The sequence below is a fragment of the Eutrigla gurnardus genome (assembly GCF_963514095.1).
Source record: "Eutrigla gurnardus genome assembly, chromosome: 16".
Lineage (NCBI taxonomy): Eukaryota > Metazoa > Chordata > Actinopteri > Perciformes > Triglidae > Eutrigla > Eutrigla gurnardus.
Genome location: NC_139927.1, coordinates 15,568,654 through 15,585,411, shown reverse-complemented (window position 1 = coordinate 15,585,411; position 16,758 = coordinate 15,568,654). Strand labels below are relative to the sequence as shown.

At 41.3% G+C, this 16,758-nt stretch overlaps 1 protein-coding gene across 1 annotated transcript; it reads right to left on the bottom strand.

The window, feature by feature from the left end:
• Positions 1 to 6,894: 6,894 nt before the first annotated feature.
• Positions 6,895 to 12,176, bottom strand: rpl7l1 (ribosomal protein L7-like 1). Its single transcript, XM_084030636.1, has 6 exons — positions 12,119 to 12,176; positions 11,620 to 11,728; positions 11,049 to 11,212; positions 9,168 to 9,305; positions 8,977 to 9,086; positions 6,895 to 8,369 (listed from the first exon to the last, which is right to left on the bottom strand). Exons 1-6 carry the CDS (start codon positions 12,130 to 12,132, stop codon positions 8,161 to 8,163), a joined length of 744 nt encoding a protein of 247 aa, XP_083886762.1. The 5' UTR covers positions 12,133 to 12,176; the 3' UTR covers positions 6,895 to 8,160.
• Positions 12,177 to 16,758: the final 4,582 nt, after the last annotated feature.

The window sequence follows — 16,758 nt, the reverse complement described above, 5'->3', positions numbered from 1 at the left end:
AGGAATTTTGACAGACCAGGTTGTAAACATTGCGCCATAATCAACTGTTACCCGTCTTTATATTTTTTTTATTTTAAGACAGCCTGGTATTTAAATCCAGTGTGTTGATCAAACGTCAGTAATCTTCTGCAACAACAGGCCCGTCTGTGCGATACTCTGCACTGGTTTGATCGAGCGCTGACCGAGACAAATGACCCCCGTTAAATCCCACTCTTATCATTATGGCTCATTATGGCTAATCTACCCTGGTATGACCATCACGTGGAAGCTTCAACAGACAGGATGTAGCTCTTTAACTAACTTTAAAGCCAGTTCACACAATGTGTCACTTCAGAGGCAAATTCAGTCATTGTGGGAATCCATTACTGTTCCGTCAATCTTTTACAAGGCACGGCAAGAAAACTATTCAACAGTATTTAGAGTTTGTATAAGTTTGCACCTCATTCTGCTGTTTCACACTAAACTTTGCTCCTGCAGAGCGTTACGGGATTAGAGCCAACAGCCTTTTGTTGCCCCCCCCCAGTGTTAAGGTGCCATTCTAAAATGAGCAGCATCAGTGTGGGGGAACGGGGGAAAAAGCATTAAATCCCGGCGAGTTACAAAAGGGCCCTTTGATTAAAATCCTTGCAGTGCTTTAATCAAGTAACCCACTGGCTTCACAATGAAACAATGTCTGGTCTTCACTTCCAAAACTTTTTTTTTATTTGACACTGAGTGGCTGGTTTGTAATTACTTGACCCTCTTCTTAAGTTTTTTTTCCATTATAAGTGCCAAAATTCCCAAGAACCTGACCCCCTCTGTCTAAAAAACCCATTCATTTTGTGAAAAGTAATTTTCCCTCACAACTCTCTCCTTTATCAAAGGCTGAACTGACCTTTACCTAAAATGCTATTTTCAAGGGCCTTTCAGTCATGACACCGACTACCATTAGTACTCTTAAGACACCACTGTCATCATTTTTACATTTAGGACATCTAGCAGATGCTTTTGTCCAAAGCGACTTACTTAGATTCTACTGGTTTTCAACCTAAATACTTCTGGCCTGTTTCGTAGTGAAACAGAACTCAATATCAGCTCATGCCTCCTAAGTATTTGTAAGTAATTGTTGAGAAAAAAAAGAAATACTTTTATGGCATCACAGCGAGAGCTGCGGCAGCAAACATCAAAAAATCAAACTATTTACAAACATCATAAATCACCTGGTGGTGAGTTGAGATAGAGTAAGATATAGGGTGAGAAGCTCAGTCATCCGTGACGGACTCAGAGTAGAGCACACATTGTGAGGACCATTTAAATGAAAAAAAAATGCACATTTGCTATAAGGGTTTTTCGCCTGGTGCATATATATATATATATATATATATATATATATATATATGTATATGTGGTATATATATATGTATATGTGGTGGAGAGGTTTGTGTGTCCCTATGACCCTGAGGGCTGTGTTGTCTGGAGCTTTGTGCTCCTGGTAGGGTGTCCCATGGCAAATTGGTCTCAGGTGAGGGGCCAGACTAAGAATGGTTCAAAAGACCCCATGAAAAATCTAGGAAGAAGAGGAGTGACGCGGCCCTGAGGAAGCCCGAGGCCCCCGTCTGGAGTCAGGCCCAGAGGGAGGGCCCGTCAGCGAGCTCCTGATGGTCGGGCTCGACACAAGATGAAATAAATCTCCCTGCATAAATAAACGATAAAGATTTTTTTTAAATGGCAACATGGAATCTTGTTTTTCATTACCTGAACTTTTTTATTTATTATTTATTTAGACGGATTCTTCAAGTCACTCATGACGATATTCTCTATTATCCCGATAATGAAAATTAATCACAATCAACTTAATGAGTGTTTTTTAAATCCTGATCAGCGATAAAAATAAAATGACGATATGGACATTTCATGTCATGATTATCCTGGCCAAAATTATGTGATTCATGTTATCCCCATAAAATCGAATGAAAATATTCTTATATTGGACCTTAAGAGAATGTGAAGTGATTCCAATATGTTTAAGAAACAAATGTTTTATGATGCCATGATAGTGAGTTGGACAGCTTTTATAAGTCACTTGTGATGACATTCACCATTATCCCGATAATGGAAATTCACCACGATCAACGATAAAATCCTAGATCCCCACTCAGAGCACTGACTCACTTTATGTTGCTACCAGCAAAATACTTAACACGTAACCCCACAGGCTACTCCAATGGCTTGCAAAAAATACAGTACTTCAAGGTAACTACAAAAAGAATATGGCTCTCAGCAAGCAATCTGCTTCTGCACCAGTTGGCTGAGGTCTTTTTCACGATGGCTGCCTCTTCACTAGCATGCAAAACGGGCTACACGTGCATCACTCCCATCCTACAATATCACAAGGCCTCAGTCCCAGTATTTCATCAACGCTCAGGCTCTCAGTGTGCATTAGGTAGCGGTGACATCACGAGCGTCACAAATTACATAGGAGGTCAGGGAGGCTGTGGTTGCCCGGCAACACAGGGACAATGATTTGACATTACATGGAGATAGTGGGAGCAGAGCTGCTTTCACCCCTACAAAACAGAAGCCCTGCTGTTTGATGAGGAGACAGCAGGTAGAGCATGGGAAGGTTTGCAGCTGCACAGGACACACGGTGCTTTTATATTACACCTACGATGGTAGTTCAAACCAAACCTCACATTTTCCTTCCCCTTATCAGTCGACCAGCACACACTCTGGATTCAATGTACTCCGTCTGGAGAAACACGACCAGATGTTCTGGTCCTTGACAGGAAGATAAAGAAATAATTTTCCAATTTTGTATCAGTGTGCCTTTTTATAATGAAAACACTCAAGGTCAAGTCAAGGTTTTACAAGGTCATGTATGCTATCTGGATTAGGGGTCGACCAATATGGCTTTTTCAGGTCCGATAATAGGTTTGTCAAACAAAAATAATAATAAATAAATAAAAATCAATACTCTGATCAAATTTGACACTAAAAATGTGTTTTGGATTATATAGTATTTTGCAAAAATATCGCTACCAATAGTGCCATCTTCACCTCCTCCAGGTGACACCCCGGTCTTTCTGGTTTTGGTCATTTCAACAACATGGAAGTATTAAACAATTTAGTCAAATAAGATAGCGGCTACGGCTAATAATAAAACATTTTTTGCAGATCCCTATGCATGCGGATCATTTTCAAAACAATGTCATCTAAATGTGAAACTTTCTTAAAACACAAAGGGAACGCTCCTGTTTTTTGCAAGAATGTTGTCATGTCAACGTAGCCTTAGGTCATGTTACTCTGCTCAAAACTAGACAGGTTTTTAAGACACCTGTGACGGTATTGACGATTATTCCGGATTATTATGTTTTTTTGTTGTTGTTTTTTTTAAAGCGCAATCCACAACTAAATCCTCCATCGTCCCGTCCCGATACACTTGCGTGCTGCATGCTCACATACAGGCACAATTTGAGTAATCATTGAACATTCAGCTGCACCCTGGCCAGCTCCATGAGATACCTGTACAGCACAAACCCTGAGACGAGACACAGACAAACGAGATGCGTCGCCATCAGTTATCACAAGCAGCAAAGATAACGAGCTTCTGACAGTTGAATTAACGTGATTAATGTGCCGTTATAGGTTCTAAAAGAGTATCGAGACAAAATGCACAGGCTGTTCCACTGAAGACTGATAACACCAAAACAAAACATGACACGGAAGACCACGTTGGTCTTTTGTGACAATCGTTAACGCAACAGCAGATAATACTAAAAAGGAGAATGGTCTTTGGATGATGCGGTGTAATCATTAGCCTGCAGAAGCCGTCATGGTTCCTCTCAGATAACTGGATGTCACCTTGACCTTCAGATAATGAGTAAATACACACTTCAGGAGATGGAAGTGTGTGTGTCTCAGTAAATTTGCTCAGTCAAAACCACAAGTTGTGTATAATGACCTTCCTGCTATTCAAAACAGATAGACTGGACATATGATTTGCAGATGTCGTTCAGATCTGACGTCAACAAATGTCATAATGACTAGAAACAATGTCATTGTAGATATCCACAAATGAACTGTGGGTCTATGTTCTGGATATCCAAAATGACAATGAGACAAAACTTCGGATATTATATAATATATATATACACCCCGAGTAAAAATTTGACTGAAATTAGTCGTTTCAATTGTAGATGTATCAAAATGCAATTGTGGATAAGCATGATTATCCTGGCCAGTATAATTCTGATAGTATCACAACAATCACCAACTATGCTTAAAACTATTTAAAATATGAAATATATCAACTTCATAATAATGCTGCTGACAGGTTCAGTGAATTAAACATTAACTTTAAGGAATTTCAACAACGTTTTTTTTGTTAAGAGTTTGTGTTATTCTAAACTTGATATTTTTACTACAGAGATATATCGGTTTCAAATATAAGTAATAATAGATATCGGCCCTTAAAGTGTTTAACCTACAGTTCAAACTTTTAAACTTGCTTTTCCACGGTGGAATAATAATGGCGTCATCATTCTTCTTCTTCTCTGGTGCTTTTAACGCGAAAACAGGTTCATTCAAACCTGGAGGCATCACACGTACAGACGCTGTATACTCAAGGAGATGTACTGATACATCGTATTTACTCAAGTAACAGTGGGAAACGTACAGGTTCTGAAATGTAGTCAAAATATACAGTATCCCTATGAAGCACATTTATACTGGCTGTTTTATATTAATTCCCCTCAAATGCATTAAAACTAAATTAACGAGCCCGTTTTGAAAATGTAGGGAGTAAACTTTGTCAGATAAATAAATACTCGGGTAAAAGTACAGATACTTACTCAAGTAGAGTACACCTCTGTTCAAACCAAAAAGTAAAATATTGGCTTTAAACGTAAACATAAAAGGTCCGAGGCATTTCACAAATCAAACCGTCTAAACGCAGCAAGTGCTGGTAAATAATTCGCGTATGACGTGACTTTAGCAGTATGCTGGTATTATGATGTAAAACGTCAACATAGACGAGCCCCTTTCTTTAATTAGTCACAACCCGCTCCAGCATGTCATTCATTCCGGTTGCCGGCTTGCGTGAGCTAGCCAAACAGCGGTTGCTAATTTGGCTGAGCAGCAGTCCACGTAACAAGACACGCGCAGCTGTTAGTTCCCAACACATCTACATTTAATAAATACATAAAAATCCCACAGCTCAAATGACGACCTAGACAGCAGCACCCAAAAACCCGTGTGACAGGAACGGACTCGGAGCCCACATGGTCCAGTCGCCCAACAAGACAAACTTTCCTCGGCTGCCGCGTGCACCGACGCGATACGTCAACGGCAAACCCCGGAGCCTTCAGCGACGCACCGAAATAACGTAACCCGTCTCCGTGTGAGACTCGCTGGGCTCCAGTAAGCAGCTGAATGGGGGGCTTACCTTCGACCACCGCACGCTGCCAAACCGCCGAAGCTTCGGCGCATCACTTCACATGTATCTGTGCGCTCGCGCGGGGTCAGGCAGGCGGTGACGCGCCGCCCACTCTCCTTGACACTACATTACGTGCTGCCTTCAATGCTCCTCGCAAACTACACATTCGCCATGGAAAAAAAACAAACAAAAAATGTATGTTGTTAAAACGTTTCCGTTGCGATTTTGTTCAAACCCTGTTAATGTGTCCGAGATAGAAAAAGATGATTGACGTCGAACAAATAAGCTTTGACGTCATCCTCGTTGCATAGGGTTTTTGCCACGATTTGCCACAGCTTCAAAGCGCTATGCTAGGGTTATTACATTTCCGAATTTAGTGAAGGCAGCTCGACGCGTGCTTTAGCGGTCTGAAATTTATATTTATTTACATTGATTTATAGTCTGAAGTTTTCCATCGTTGGAGCCAAATGAGTTCAACTCTAGAGACATTGAATGTCAGCTTGAATGTGTTATTTTGTTTTATGTATTTTGTGAACCAAGGTGACACCTGTCTCAAATATACATATACAGTCTATGGATGACATCAGCAGAAAAAGGAGTCGGATCAACGTATTGGTGGTCTGCAACCACTACTGCGCTGGGGGCAGGGAAAATCGTCATCATGGTAATTAATCACCATGGCAATGGTCGCTGATTGATTTTGTAGATTTGATGACACCATGATAACACAAACACACGGTTGTCTGGTTTCTTACCCGTGTCTTTTCAGCGCAAGTGCGAGTCACTTTATAAGGGGGAACGTCCTCCACCGCGTCCCTCCGGTCAATGACACGCGTTCACATCGGCTTTGGGGGACAACATCAGTGACATCCACACAGCCTTCCTTACGCCAGCCTCCATTTCTCCCAGTGCGCATTTCGTCAAAGCGCAGCTGCATAGGTTGCTTCTCTTTCCCCCTCCTCCGGCTGGTGACTCATGTGTCTCATTGAATTAATAGTGGCACCAGTGTAACGCAACAGGGGGGAGAATGAGTCTGTGAAGACATTACCACCTACTGGCTGATTTAATGTATTATTAATAAATCGAATACAACCTGCCAGAAAGGCATTTAGGGAAACCATCATCTAAAGTTGCTTTACCAAGGTCTCCACACGCTCTGCTCCCTTGTAGATGGTCAATAGTGTAGTAGCCTATATTTACATGATTTAACCACAGAGATGCCACATTACACTAGAGCTGACTATCCATCAAATACCCATACTTCCATACTATTTATTATGCCAGAAAAAATATTTAGTATGTCCAAATCAGGAGGCAACCCCTGGTTCTTTAAGTGCCTTAAACTTGCATTCTCTCTACTGGCCATCAGGGGGCGACGACTCAGATTCCAAAAAGACATTTGTAGAAATAACCTTAGCTCATCTCAATCACTGTTTTGGTTTTCATTGCAAAAGTACTGAATCATTGTTTTATTAAATTCTTTTTATTGTAAAACAAAGTGTATCAACAATGAATCATAAATCAACATTAGACTGACTTTTAAAGACTAACATTGAAAACTACTAAATGAAATTGCTGTAGGTGGGCGTATGACACCTGCATGCAGGACAGCCCATCCTAATTACTCAATCACTGTCATATATGCAGCAAGTATTGATCCATCCCACTGACAACATGAGGAACAGCACGTGTCATAACCAAGCACCCTTTGAAGAAATAATACTCTCAAAATGACCATTAGTATATCAATTACTCCTCGCGTTACCTTGAATACTTGAAAACGTTTTTCTCTCTACATTGAACTTGAGTCAAAAATCCTGGCAACAGCAACTTATCAAAACAGCCTTTTAGAAACTCGCACTATTATACTATTTAATGTTGAGTCAATGATTTAAAAGGGGCTTTTCAAGGGGTTCGTACCATACTTTGAACATTTAACATTTTGGCTGACGCCATCGTGAAAACTTTGCAACCAGTGAACATCATGCAGTTTTGAATAAGACTTAAAACTACAGATTGTTTACTGAGTTAATAAATCAAATGAGAAGCAGTCTTTTTTCCTCATAGACTTCTAATCAATCAGAGAGGAGTCGCCCCCTGATGGCCAGCAGAGAGAATGCCGGAGGTTGCCGCCTGGTTTGTTATGGGAAGTTATTTTAATTTTAAACTTTTTTTCTTCTTCAAATGTCTCCTTCCCAATGTAAGTCAATGGGGAAACATTATTTTGGGATTATCTGACAGACCTGGAAGTTGTAATTCCACTATTAAGCAAGCATGTTAAACTTTGTCTCTTTCTGCTCTTCCTCAGGGTTTGTTTAAAACACTCATCTCAAGTAGTGAGCACAACACTGGATAAATGACACTTGGACCTGTGATAGTTGTAAAGGCTAGTAGAGGCATGAGAGAAAAACAAGTTTTCTTCAAGAAGTCAGAGTGATTTACTGATATACAAATGGTAATTTTGTGGTGTTCCTTAAACATTTCACAAGTGACTCAAAATGTTACATTTCCACCAGAGCACAACTGCTTCCATGAGTCCGTAATCAGAGGTTCTGCATGATATTTTTATCAAACAAGTCAAAAGGTCCTTCTGAAGTCTCCCAGCTTCTAACCAGGAGAACAAGTGTACAGAGAGATGAATATTAAATATGACTCTGGGTGAAATATTCTGCTGTTGGCATTTACTCCTTAAGAAATAAAGCACCCTTGTAGGTGCCCCTCAGTGTCCTTCTGGCACGCGTTCCTCCTCAGTTCAGTTGTCTGATGATGGAGTTAATGTCTGTATTCCTAAAGCCGGGGTTTCCCAGGTCCTTCAGGAGCCCGGCCTTGTCCCGGGCAGCGTGACGAGCCACAGAGAGCTTGAAGGGCAACAGGAAGTTGTTGGCAGATCGGAAGCCCTTACCAACAGAGTAGATCTCGTGAATCAGGTCCTCCAAACAGATTATGCCGTTTTTACCTGAGAAAAAGAAATTCCATGAAAATACATTCAAGCAGCACTGTTTAACTATAACTGATTAGCCAGTGTTCATAAAACAGATGGTCACAAAGTACTTTGAATTCATTAATTTGGTAAAATACGCTTACTGCCACATAAACAACGGAAATGTATACCGCTACTTCTGTTCATACCTTTCACAATAAAACACAAGGAACTGCAGCAGAACTAAAATGGTCCGGACCAAATGAACCCAACTAGGTGTGAAAGTAAACATACTTCTTCATATTCACCAAGGTTACTAGGCAGACAGGAAGTATACACAAAATAAAATCATATGGATGGGACTCTTGCCCCTTTATTTACAATGGCCTTTAAAAAAAAAATTCGATATTTTTGATTTGATATTAAATTCAATGTTATTTGTATATTGTATTATATGTATCATATAATTCATGAAGTTTTTTATTAAATGTAAATCACAGCGGTGTATAAATGTGTGTGTGAAGCCGGTGTCTACATTTAATGTAGATATACCACCCAGCTGACTGCGCCTATGTAATGGGTGAGACTAGGCTGGCGGGACGTGTGCTTGATACCATCGTGTGGCGGCGAGGAAGACGCTCACCCATGTGCTCCTCGATGAAGGTGTTGTCTGTGAGAGGAACCTTCCTCCTGCCGACCCTGGTCTGTCCCCTCTTCAGGATGAGCTCACGGACGGACTTCAAGTTGGGAAATCTGTCACGAGAACACATGAACGCGTGTTTATAATGAGCAAAAGTCTCCGTGTAACTTCTGCAGCAGTCGAGCGGTACTCACCCCCAGGCCACGTAAGGCTCCACGATCTTCATCATGGCCATAGAGGTCTTGTTGATTTTGACGAAGGCGCCGCTGAAGATCTTCCTCAGCCTCAACATCTGGACCACCTTCATCACTTTGGGACTGACACCTTTAATCCTAAACAGGGGAGGATCATCCATGTTTAACCACATTGGAATGGTGTTTCATTGATAGATATATAAAATTAAGGCTGATACATAACGATTTGGAGCAGAAACAATAAAAGATCGCTGATTAATCTGCAGATACCCCGCCCTTACGAAAAAAAATAAAATAAAAGTTGACCATAAGTACTAAATCAGAGGTCTTCAACGTTTTCAGGCCAAGGACCATCTAATACATATATAAAATTGTATTCCTTATTAAACCGGGCCAATAATAATTATGTGTAGTACAGCCTATAGTGCCATGTATAACTGTACTTAATGTATATAATTGACAGGTTCATATTTTAATTCGGTTTTGGCATTTCTACATCACAATTCCTCAACATAATATTAAACAAACAGGAAGATTCATATTTGCTTAATATAGGTTGGATTCATGTTAAAACGGGTTATTTGGACATATCTAACATTTTAGAAGAGAAAAAGTTTGGGAACAAATAATTTTGGGGACCCCTGCAGTAACTCGACGGACCCCCTAGGGGTCCCAGACCCTCTGTTGAAGATCTCTGTACTAAATAAATAGCCGAAATAAAGCTGATGGATCATTAAATGTAAAACTCAAAGTCATTCATAAATAAACTTGGAACTGAACATCAAACTAACTGTTAAAATCGAGGCGGGAGAATTCCCTTTTTGTTGAACGAGAGAAGTCAAAGTGAAACGTTTCTCACCGCCACGTCAGCTGGAGTTTAGGACACGTTACCTACAACGTTTTTGACAAACCAGTCTTTTTATTTAATCATTAGTAAGAGAACTTCCTGAAGGACGTTTTGGTGGATTACCTTGCTGGAGTCTGTTCTATTTATCAGGGCTGCACTGATTCAGGAAAAAAAATATATTGCGAAATCGATTAAATAACTGACATCTATTTAAATCTACTTTTTTTTTTTAAAATACTAAATGTTTGGGCAAGTTAAGCATGACTTCATGTAATATTTGGTCTTAGATTTGCCTATGTGTAGTTACATTATTGCAATCAGTTTAAATGATAAAATCTTATGCTGTTATAGCATAATTTGCCACTCCGCCTTTATGAGCTCACAGAGGACCGGAGTAGATAATGTAATTCAAAAATTGATTTTGAATCGAATCGTGACCCCAAGAATTAGAATCTAATCATGGGAACCAAAGATTCCCAGCCCTCTGCACTGATACCAGTGTCAGGTCCGATACATGTAAGACTACTCTGATACACCGTTTGTCACCAAGGCAACGCAACGTTAACCCCTCATCATTGAGCCTAATAATAAGCTGCAACAATATGTGAATGGACCAGTGCTGTTCTCCTTTAAGTGACAAGCTGCTCCTCTGCGTCTCTTAGCTTTTTTATCTTTAATATTTATTTTAAATGTTTAACTGACAGCACGGTAAAACAGTAAATTATTAACATCCCGACTGCAAACTGCTGTTTTTGTTAATAAAAAAAAAAACACAAGGTTGAATTTTAACCGCATCAGTGCAGATTATCTGATTGAAATAAAAGACATTTTCAAAGTTATTATTAGAAATGTAATGGTATTTTTTAAAGTACTCAAGTACTGGAATGCAAGTACTTGTATTTTCTTGCTTCCTTTATGATTAAAAGCACTTTATTCCAAGTCAGGAAAAACAGCCACCACAGAAGGTCGATAAACACCAGACACTGTACGACCCTGCATTTAAACGTATGAAGGGAGGCGTTAGAAGTTCTCACTCTCTGATGCGGACGGCGAAGGCCAGCCTGTTCTTGGCGGGCGGCAGCGGCGCGGGCGGCCTGCGCTCCGACCTGTGGATGCGAGTGTCATCGCGGTGCTTCTTGTGGCTGTCTTTCAGGAAGTCTTCCAAACGCTTGAACTTTAACGGTTTGCCTTTTGTGACCTGGAATCAGATGGAAAGAACACACTTAGGTAAATGTTGTTCTGGTCCGCCGTCTCTTACTTCTGCTCTGGGGAGCGAGGAGAGATCCGTTACCCAGGATGCACGAGGGCAGCCTTCACAGGTGTTTAAACCGCCGACTCGTTGAATAGATGGTTATTGATGACTCTGCAGCTGATCGGACTGATGGGATTTAATCTCACCATCACACAACAGATCAAACTCAAGTCAAAGTTTTATATGTTATTTTTTTTCTGATTAATCATCTGGTTAAACACGTTTTACATCATTTCTATTCAGTCACATGAAATGACAATCACATCCAGCTGTTCGATCCGATCAGCTGTGATCAGAAAGGATCACGTGTCCTCTCCCCAGAGACTCGGGATGCGACCTGTCTGATCACTCACCTTTCTCTTCTCGAGCAGCGCGAGCTTGGCTTGGGTGGCTTTGATGGCCTGGTACGCCTTCCTCTTCTTCAGCAGGTACTCCGGGACCAACTTGATCACTTTCTTCGGCCTGACAACAGAAGCAGACGCGACAGAAATGAGTTAATCGAGTCCATGTTGCGGCTTCATTAAAAGTAAAACCGATGTCTGCTGCTCCACTTTAGTTTGGTTTAGCTTCGTTCCGTCCAACAGACAGCTGCCACTTCGATCACACACACAACTAACGCTGAACATTGACAAGAAAACAGCTCCACGCCAGCTACGCGGTGGCTGTTCATCTCCACGGACCCATGTGAAACCAACATCCCTAGAAACGGACGTTTCTCACCGTCAACCCGACAAATACGCGTTTTGACCGGATTGGAGAAACGTCTATTTCTGGCTGAGACTCGAAATGATACAACTAGACGAAGAGAACGAACGGATGGACTTAGATGAAGTTAAAAAAACAAACACATACTCAGCTTCGGCCATGGTGAAATCAGGGAGCCTCGACAGTCGCACGGAGATGACGTCACTGACTAGCTCTCGCTCTGGCATATCCGGCATACCGGGCTCAGTACGGGTTTACACTGCCATCTAGCGGTCAATATCATATTATACTATTTATTATGTGGGGTTAAAAGTAGAGATCCTCTGCTCAAGTAGATAGATAGATAGATAGATAGATAGATAGATAGATAGATCATAAATCATTAAACAAATTGCACACTAAAAATCAAGAGTTTTAGTGAAATTACTGAGAAGAAGTACAGATACCAGAAAATTCTACAGTAACAACGTATTTGTACTTCGTTACTTCCAACCTCTGTTTTTTATTCATATATTTCATATTTATCAACAGCAGTTCTTTGTACGTACAACAAGCAACAAATACAGAAACATATTAAAATAGTTTAGTTACTAAGATCCGATCCTATGCACACACCTATTTACATCGTCTGAGGAGAAACAAACCAGCTCAAATGAAGTAAACGTGTCCACCACATCGTAAGTAAGTGGTTCATCCGACATGTTCAAGTTCTTTGTGCATTACGATGACAAACGTAATGATAAGAGAACCCGTTGTTAGTCCCACGGCGGGACGTCTACAGGATTACAGCAGTAAAGAGGCAAATATAAGTAACAGTAATATATATATATATATATATATATGAAATGTTGGTTTTTCACATAATATTGATTTATAGTTATTGCTGTGTGTTTATTTTGCGTTCTGTAAAAGTGAAGACTGAGATGTTACATCAACATAGTAAGAGTTGTTATTAATCAACAGGAATGCGTGTCAAATAAATACATAATTAAAGAAGTCTAAATAAATACTGAAAGATCACTTTCCAATTCTACCACAAAGCTTAATGAACAAGTCGAATGCGGACCGACTCGTTGGCAACGTTTACTTTACGTTACTTTTTAAGTCCATAAAATGCAAACACAATTCCTTTAATTTAAAAAGAAAATGGCCTCAGTTTCCAAAGATAACTTCACTTTTGAAAATTACTTCACGTCCCCCAAATAATACTTTTCAGGTCCGAATCCAATACTAATCTGGGTGAAGTATTCCTTCTATTTACCAAAAATGACTTGAGAATTCAAACAGCCAACCGAAGCCATCTTTGTCTCCCAGAACCCTCAGCTCCTTGCAGACGAGAACTCAACCACCGCCAACGTTTAAAGTCCACACACGTGCTCTCACGCTTCCAGCTGTCGCTATGAAATCTCATCCAGAAATTCCTGTTCCTCAGAGGACGAATCAAAAGCGACTTTGAGGTTCACGTTTGTGATGTTGAATGAAACGTGGGGAATTAAGCAGCTGAAAGGTTTCATTTTGTAGCAGTTTATCAAAAAAGGAGCAGCAGCTCATCGTGTTTGTGGAAGCAGCCGTGTGGAACAGAGTCTGTTTGCTGAGATAAAACATGGAGGGACAGATGAGACTGTTGGCACTCACGTGTGGACACAGTTAACGGGTTGAACCAAACAGCACCGCTGTGTTGTTTGTAGAGCTGTTAACACGCAAGAGTCTCCTCTCAATCAACACAAATAAACCAAATAAAGTAAAACATTTTTACTGAGACCATAAAGCAGAATGTTTCTACGACTACGAAGCCCAAATGTGTTATTCATCTCGTTTGTTTGAGGCCTCCAACGGGTCATTTATAGTTTATATGAGAAACACTTGTTTCACAGGAACTTTACACTTCAATTTGCAGATCGGACGCATAGATTGTGCAATAGACGGAAAAATGAGATTTCGAAATGCCCTGAAGCTGAAAACACACACACACACACACACACACACACACACACACACACACACACACACACACACACACACACACACACACACACACACACACACACACACAGATAAACTACACTTTGCCTGAGATCATTTTGTTGTTTTTTTAATTAATAAAGCTAAATTATTCCACAAAGGTCGGCGCGGGTCTCATTATGCAGCACAATAGTCCGTTTAATCAAGCATCAAAGAAGCGCTGCTGCTACAGGCTGGAATAAAAAACATTCAGGTTAAGGTCTGTGCATACATTAAGACTGAGAGGAGGAGGAAATAGTGTGGTTTTGACAAGGCTAATTGATTTTAAAGTCCCTTTGAAGTTCTGTGTGAAGCACAAAAAAATATTATTTTTTGTTGTACTCGCATACGCATTTACATACACACACACACACACACACACACACACACACACGCACGCACACACACACACACACACACACACACACACACACACACACACACACACACACAAAAACACTCCACCACCCATTCGGTCTGATTTACCTCATGATCTTTTCTTTCTTTCAGTTTTATGCGAACATGTCCAGATTTCCTCCGTTAAGCCGTCCTCCTGCTGTGAAGGTCGATGAGGCAGAAATCCATCGAAATGATCCTCTCAGTCAGAGAAACCATCTAAAAATGTCTGAATTCTTCAAACACAAGCACAAGGTTTAATAATAACACGTGTGCACTTCGGTTTTAAAGCCTCTAGTTCGGCATTTTGGCCGCCGCCATCTCTGAATTTTTGTAACCAGTGAAGGAAGTGACCATATTTGTACTTTTGTATACTTTAGAGCTAAGTGTTAAAGTCATCTTAGCTAACTGTATTGGTAGAGACCTGTCAATCACAAGGTAGCCCTAAAGCATCCCCTGCTTTATGTTCTATTTGACTCTAAATGGACCATAATTTACTAAATGAACATCGTGCTGGACTGAAGAAGACTTGGAACTAGAGATTGAGATCATAAACTCATGTTTACAATGTTTACATAATAAATCAAGAGAGAAGTAGGGTCATTTTCTCATAGACTTCTATTCAATCAGAGAGGCCAGCAGAGAGAATCAAGACACTTTTCAGCACGGGAGGTTGGTGCCTGGTTGAAAATAACCAAAGTAACATGTTGAGTTCACATGAGCTCCAAAGTGAACCCAGTCTGTTCCTGTAAAACAACAAAATCCAGCGTTCAAGTGGAATACGACACAGAGACAGACGCTGCAGGCAAACAGCTCAGACAGGAGGCGAAAAGGCCTTCCTCACAGGTACAGTGCACTGTGTACAACCACACACACATTCAAAGCAGATGGCACGATCGCGCCTGCTCGTCACTTGTGCCTTTTGAAGGCTGGATATGCAAAACGCTGAATAATTCCTGAGGAATGATTGGCACTGTGATGAAGGTGTTTCATGGCCGCATCTGTTACATAAGAGGCAGACGCACCTTCAGTGTGACCTCGTTTCCACGTGTTTGGATCAGTGCTAACAGCGATGAAAGCAAGAAGCACACGGCAACTTTCTATGATGTGATGGAAACGTGGTCATAATAATAATGTCTTTCTCTTTGTGTGTGTGTGTGTTTGTGTGTGTGTGTGTGTTCAAATATTTGCTTTTAAATACAGGAGGTTAGATGGAGTACAACAGCCAATCATCGGCATCATTTTTACATTTACATTTACATTTAGGTCATTTAGCAGACGCTTTTGTCCAAAGCGACTTACAATAAGTACATTTGTCAAAAGAAGGAAACAAGGAAACCACAACGAATCATTGCCGATAAAGTAAGAGCTAAAAGTAGAACAAGTGTTAGGTCCTCATCTGAGTAAACTAGTAGTTCAAGAGCAACAGTGCTACGATCAGAGTGCTATAGGTAAGGGTTTTTTTTTTTTTGGGGGGGGGGAGGTCATGCTAGTCGAGGTGAAGTCTGAACAGGTGAGTCTTGAGCCTTTTTCGGAAAATGGCAAATGACTCAGCTGTCCTGACATTAGTCGGGAGTTCGTTCCACCACTGAGGCGCCAGAACAGAGAAGTGTCTGGACTCTGCTGAGCGACATTTGTTTGATTTCAGCGATGGTGGTACCAGCCGGCCAGCTGAAGTAGAGGAGCGAAGTGCTCGCTTCGGGGCATGAGGTTTGACCAGTGTTTGAAGGTAGATGGGTGCCGTTCCATTGATGGCCCTGAAGGCCAGTGTCATCGTCTTAAATTGGATGCGTGCTGCAACAGGGAGCCAGTGGAGGTCACGGAGGAGGGGGGTCACATGGGAGAATTTGGGTAGATTGAAGATAAGACGTGCTGCAGCATTCTGGATATGCTGCAATGGTTTCATCGCAGAGGCCGGGAGTCCGGCCAGGAGAGAGTTGCAGTAGTCAAGGCAGGAGATGACCAGTGCTTGGACCAAGAGTTGCGTTGCATCCTTTGTGAGGATGGTCCGAATCCTGCGGATGTTGTAGAGGGCAAATCTGCAGGATCGGGCCACAGCAGTGATGTTGGGGGTGCAGGATAGTTGGTCATCGAGGATTACACCCAGGTTCCTCGCAGTTGACGACGGCAATACTGTGATGCCCTCGACAGTGACCGACAGGTCCATGCGAGGGCAGTCTTTCCCTGGGATGAAGAGGAGTTCGGTTTTATTCAGGTTAAGCTTGAGGTGATGTGCAGTTGTCCAGACAGAGATGTCAGCCAGACAGTCCGAGATGCGAGTTGCAATGTGGGTGTCAGAGGACGGGGGAAAAGAGAGGAACAGCTGGGTGTCATCTGCGTAGCAATGGTAGGAGAATCCATGCGATGTAATAACAGAACCTAGTGATCTA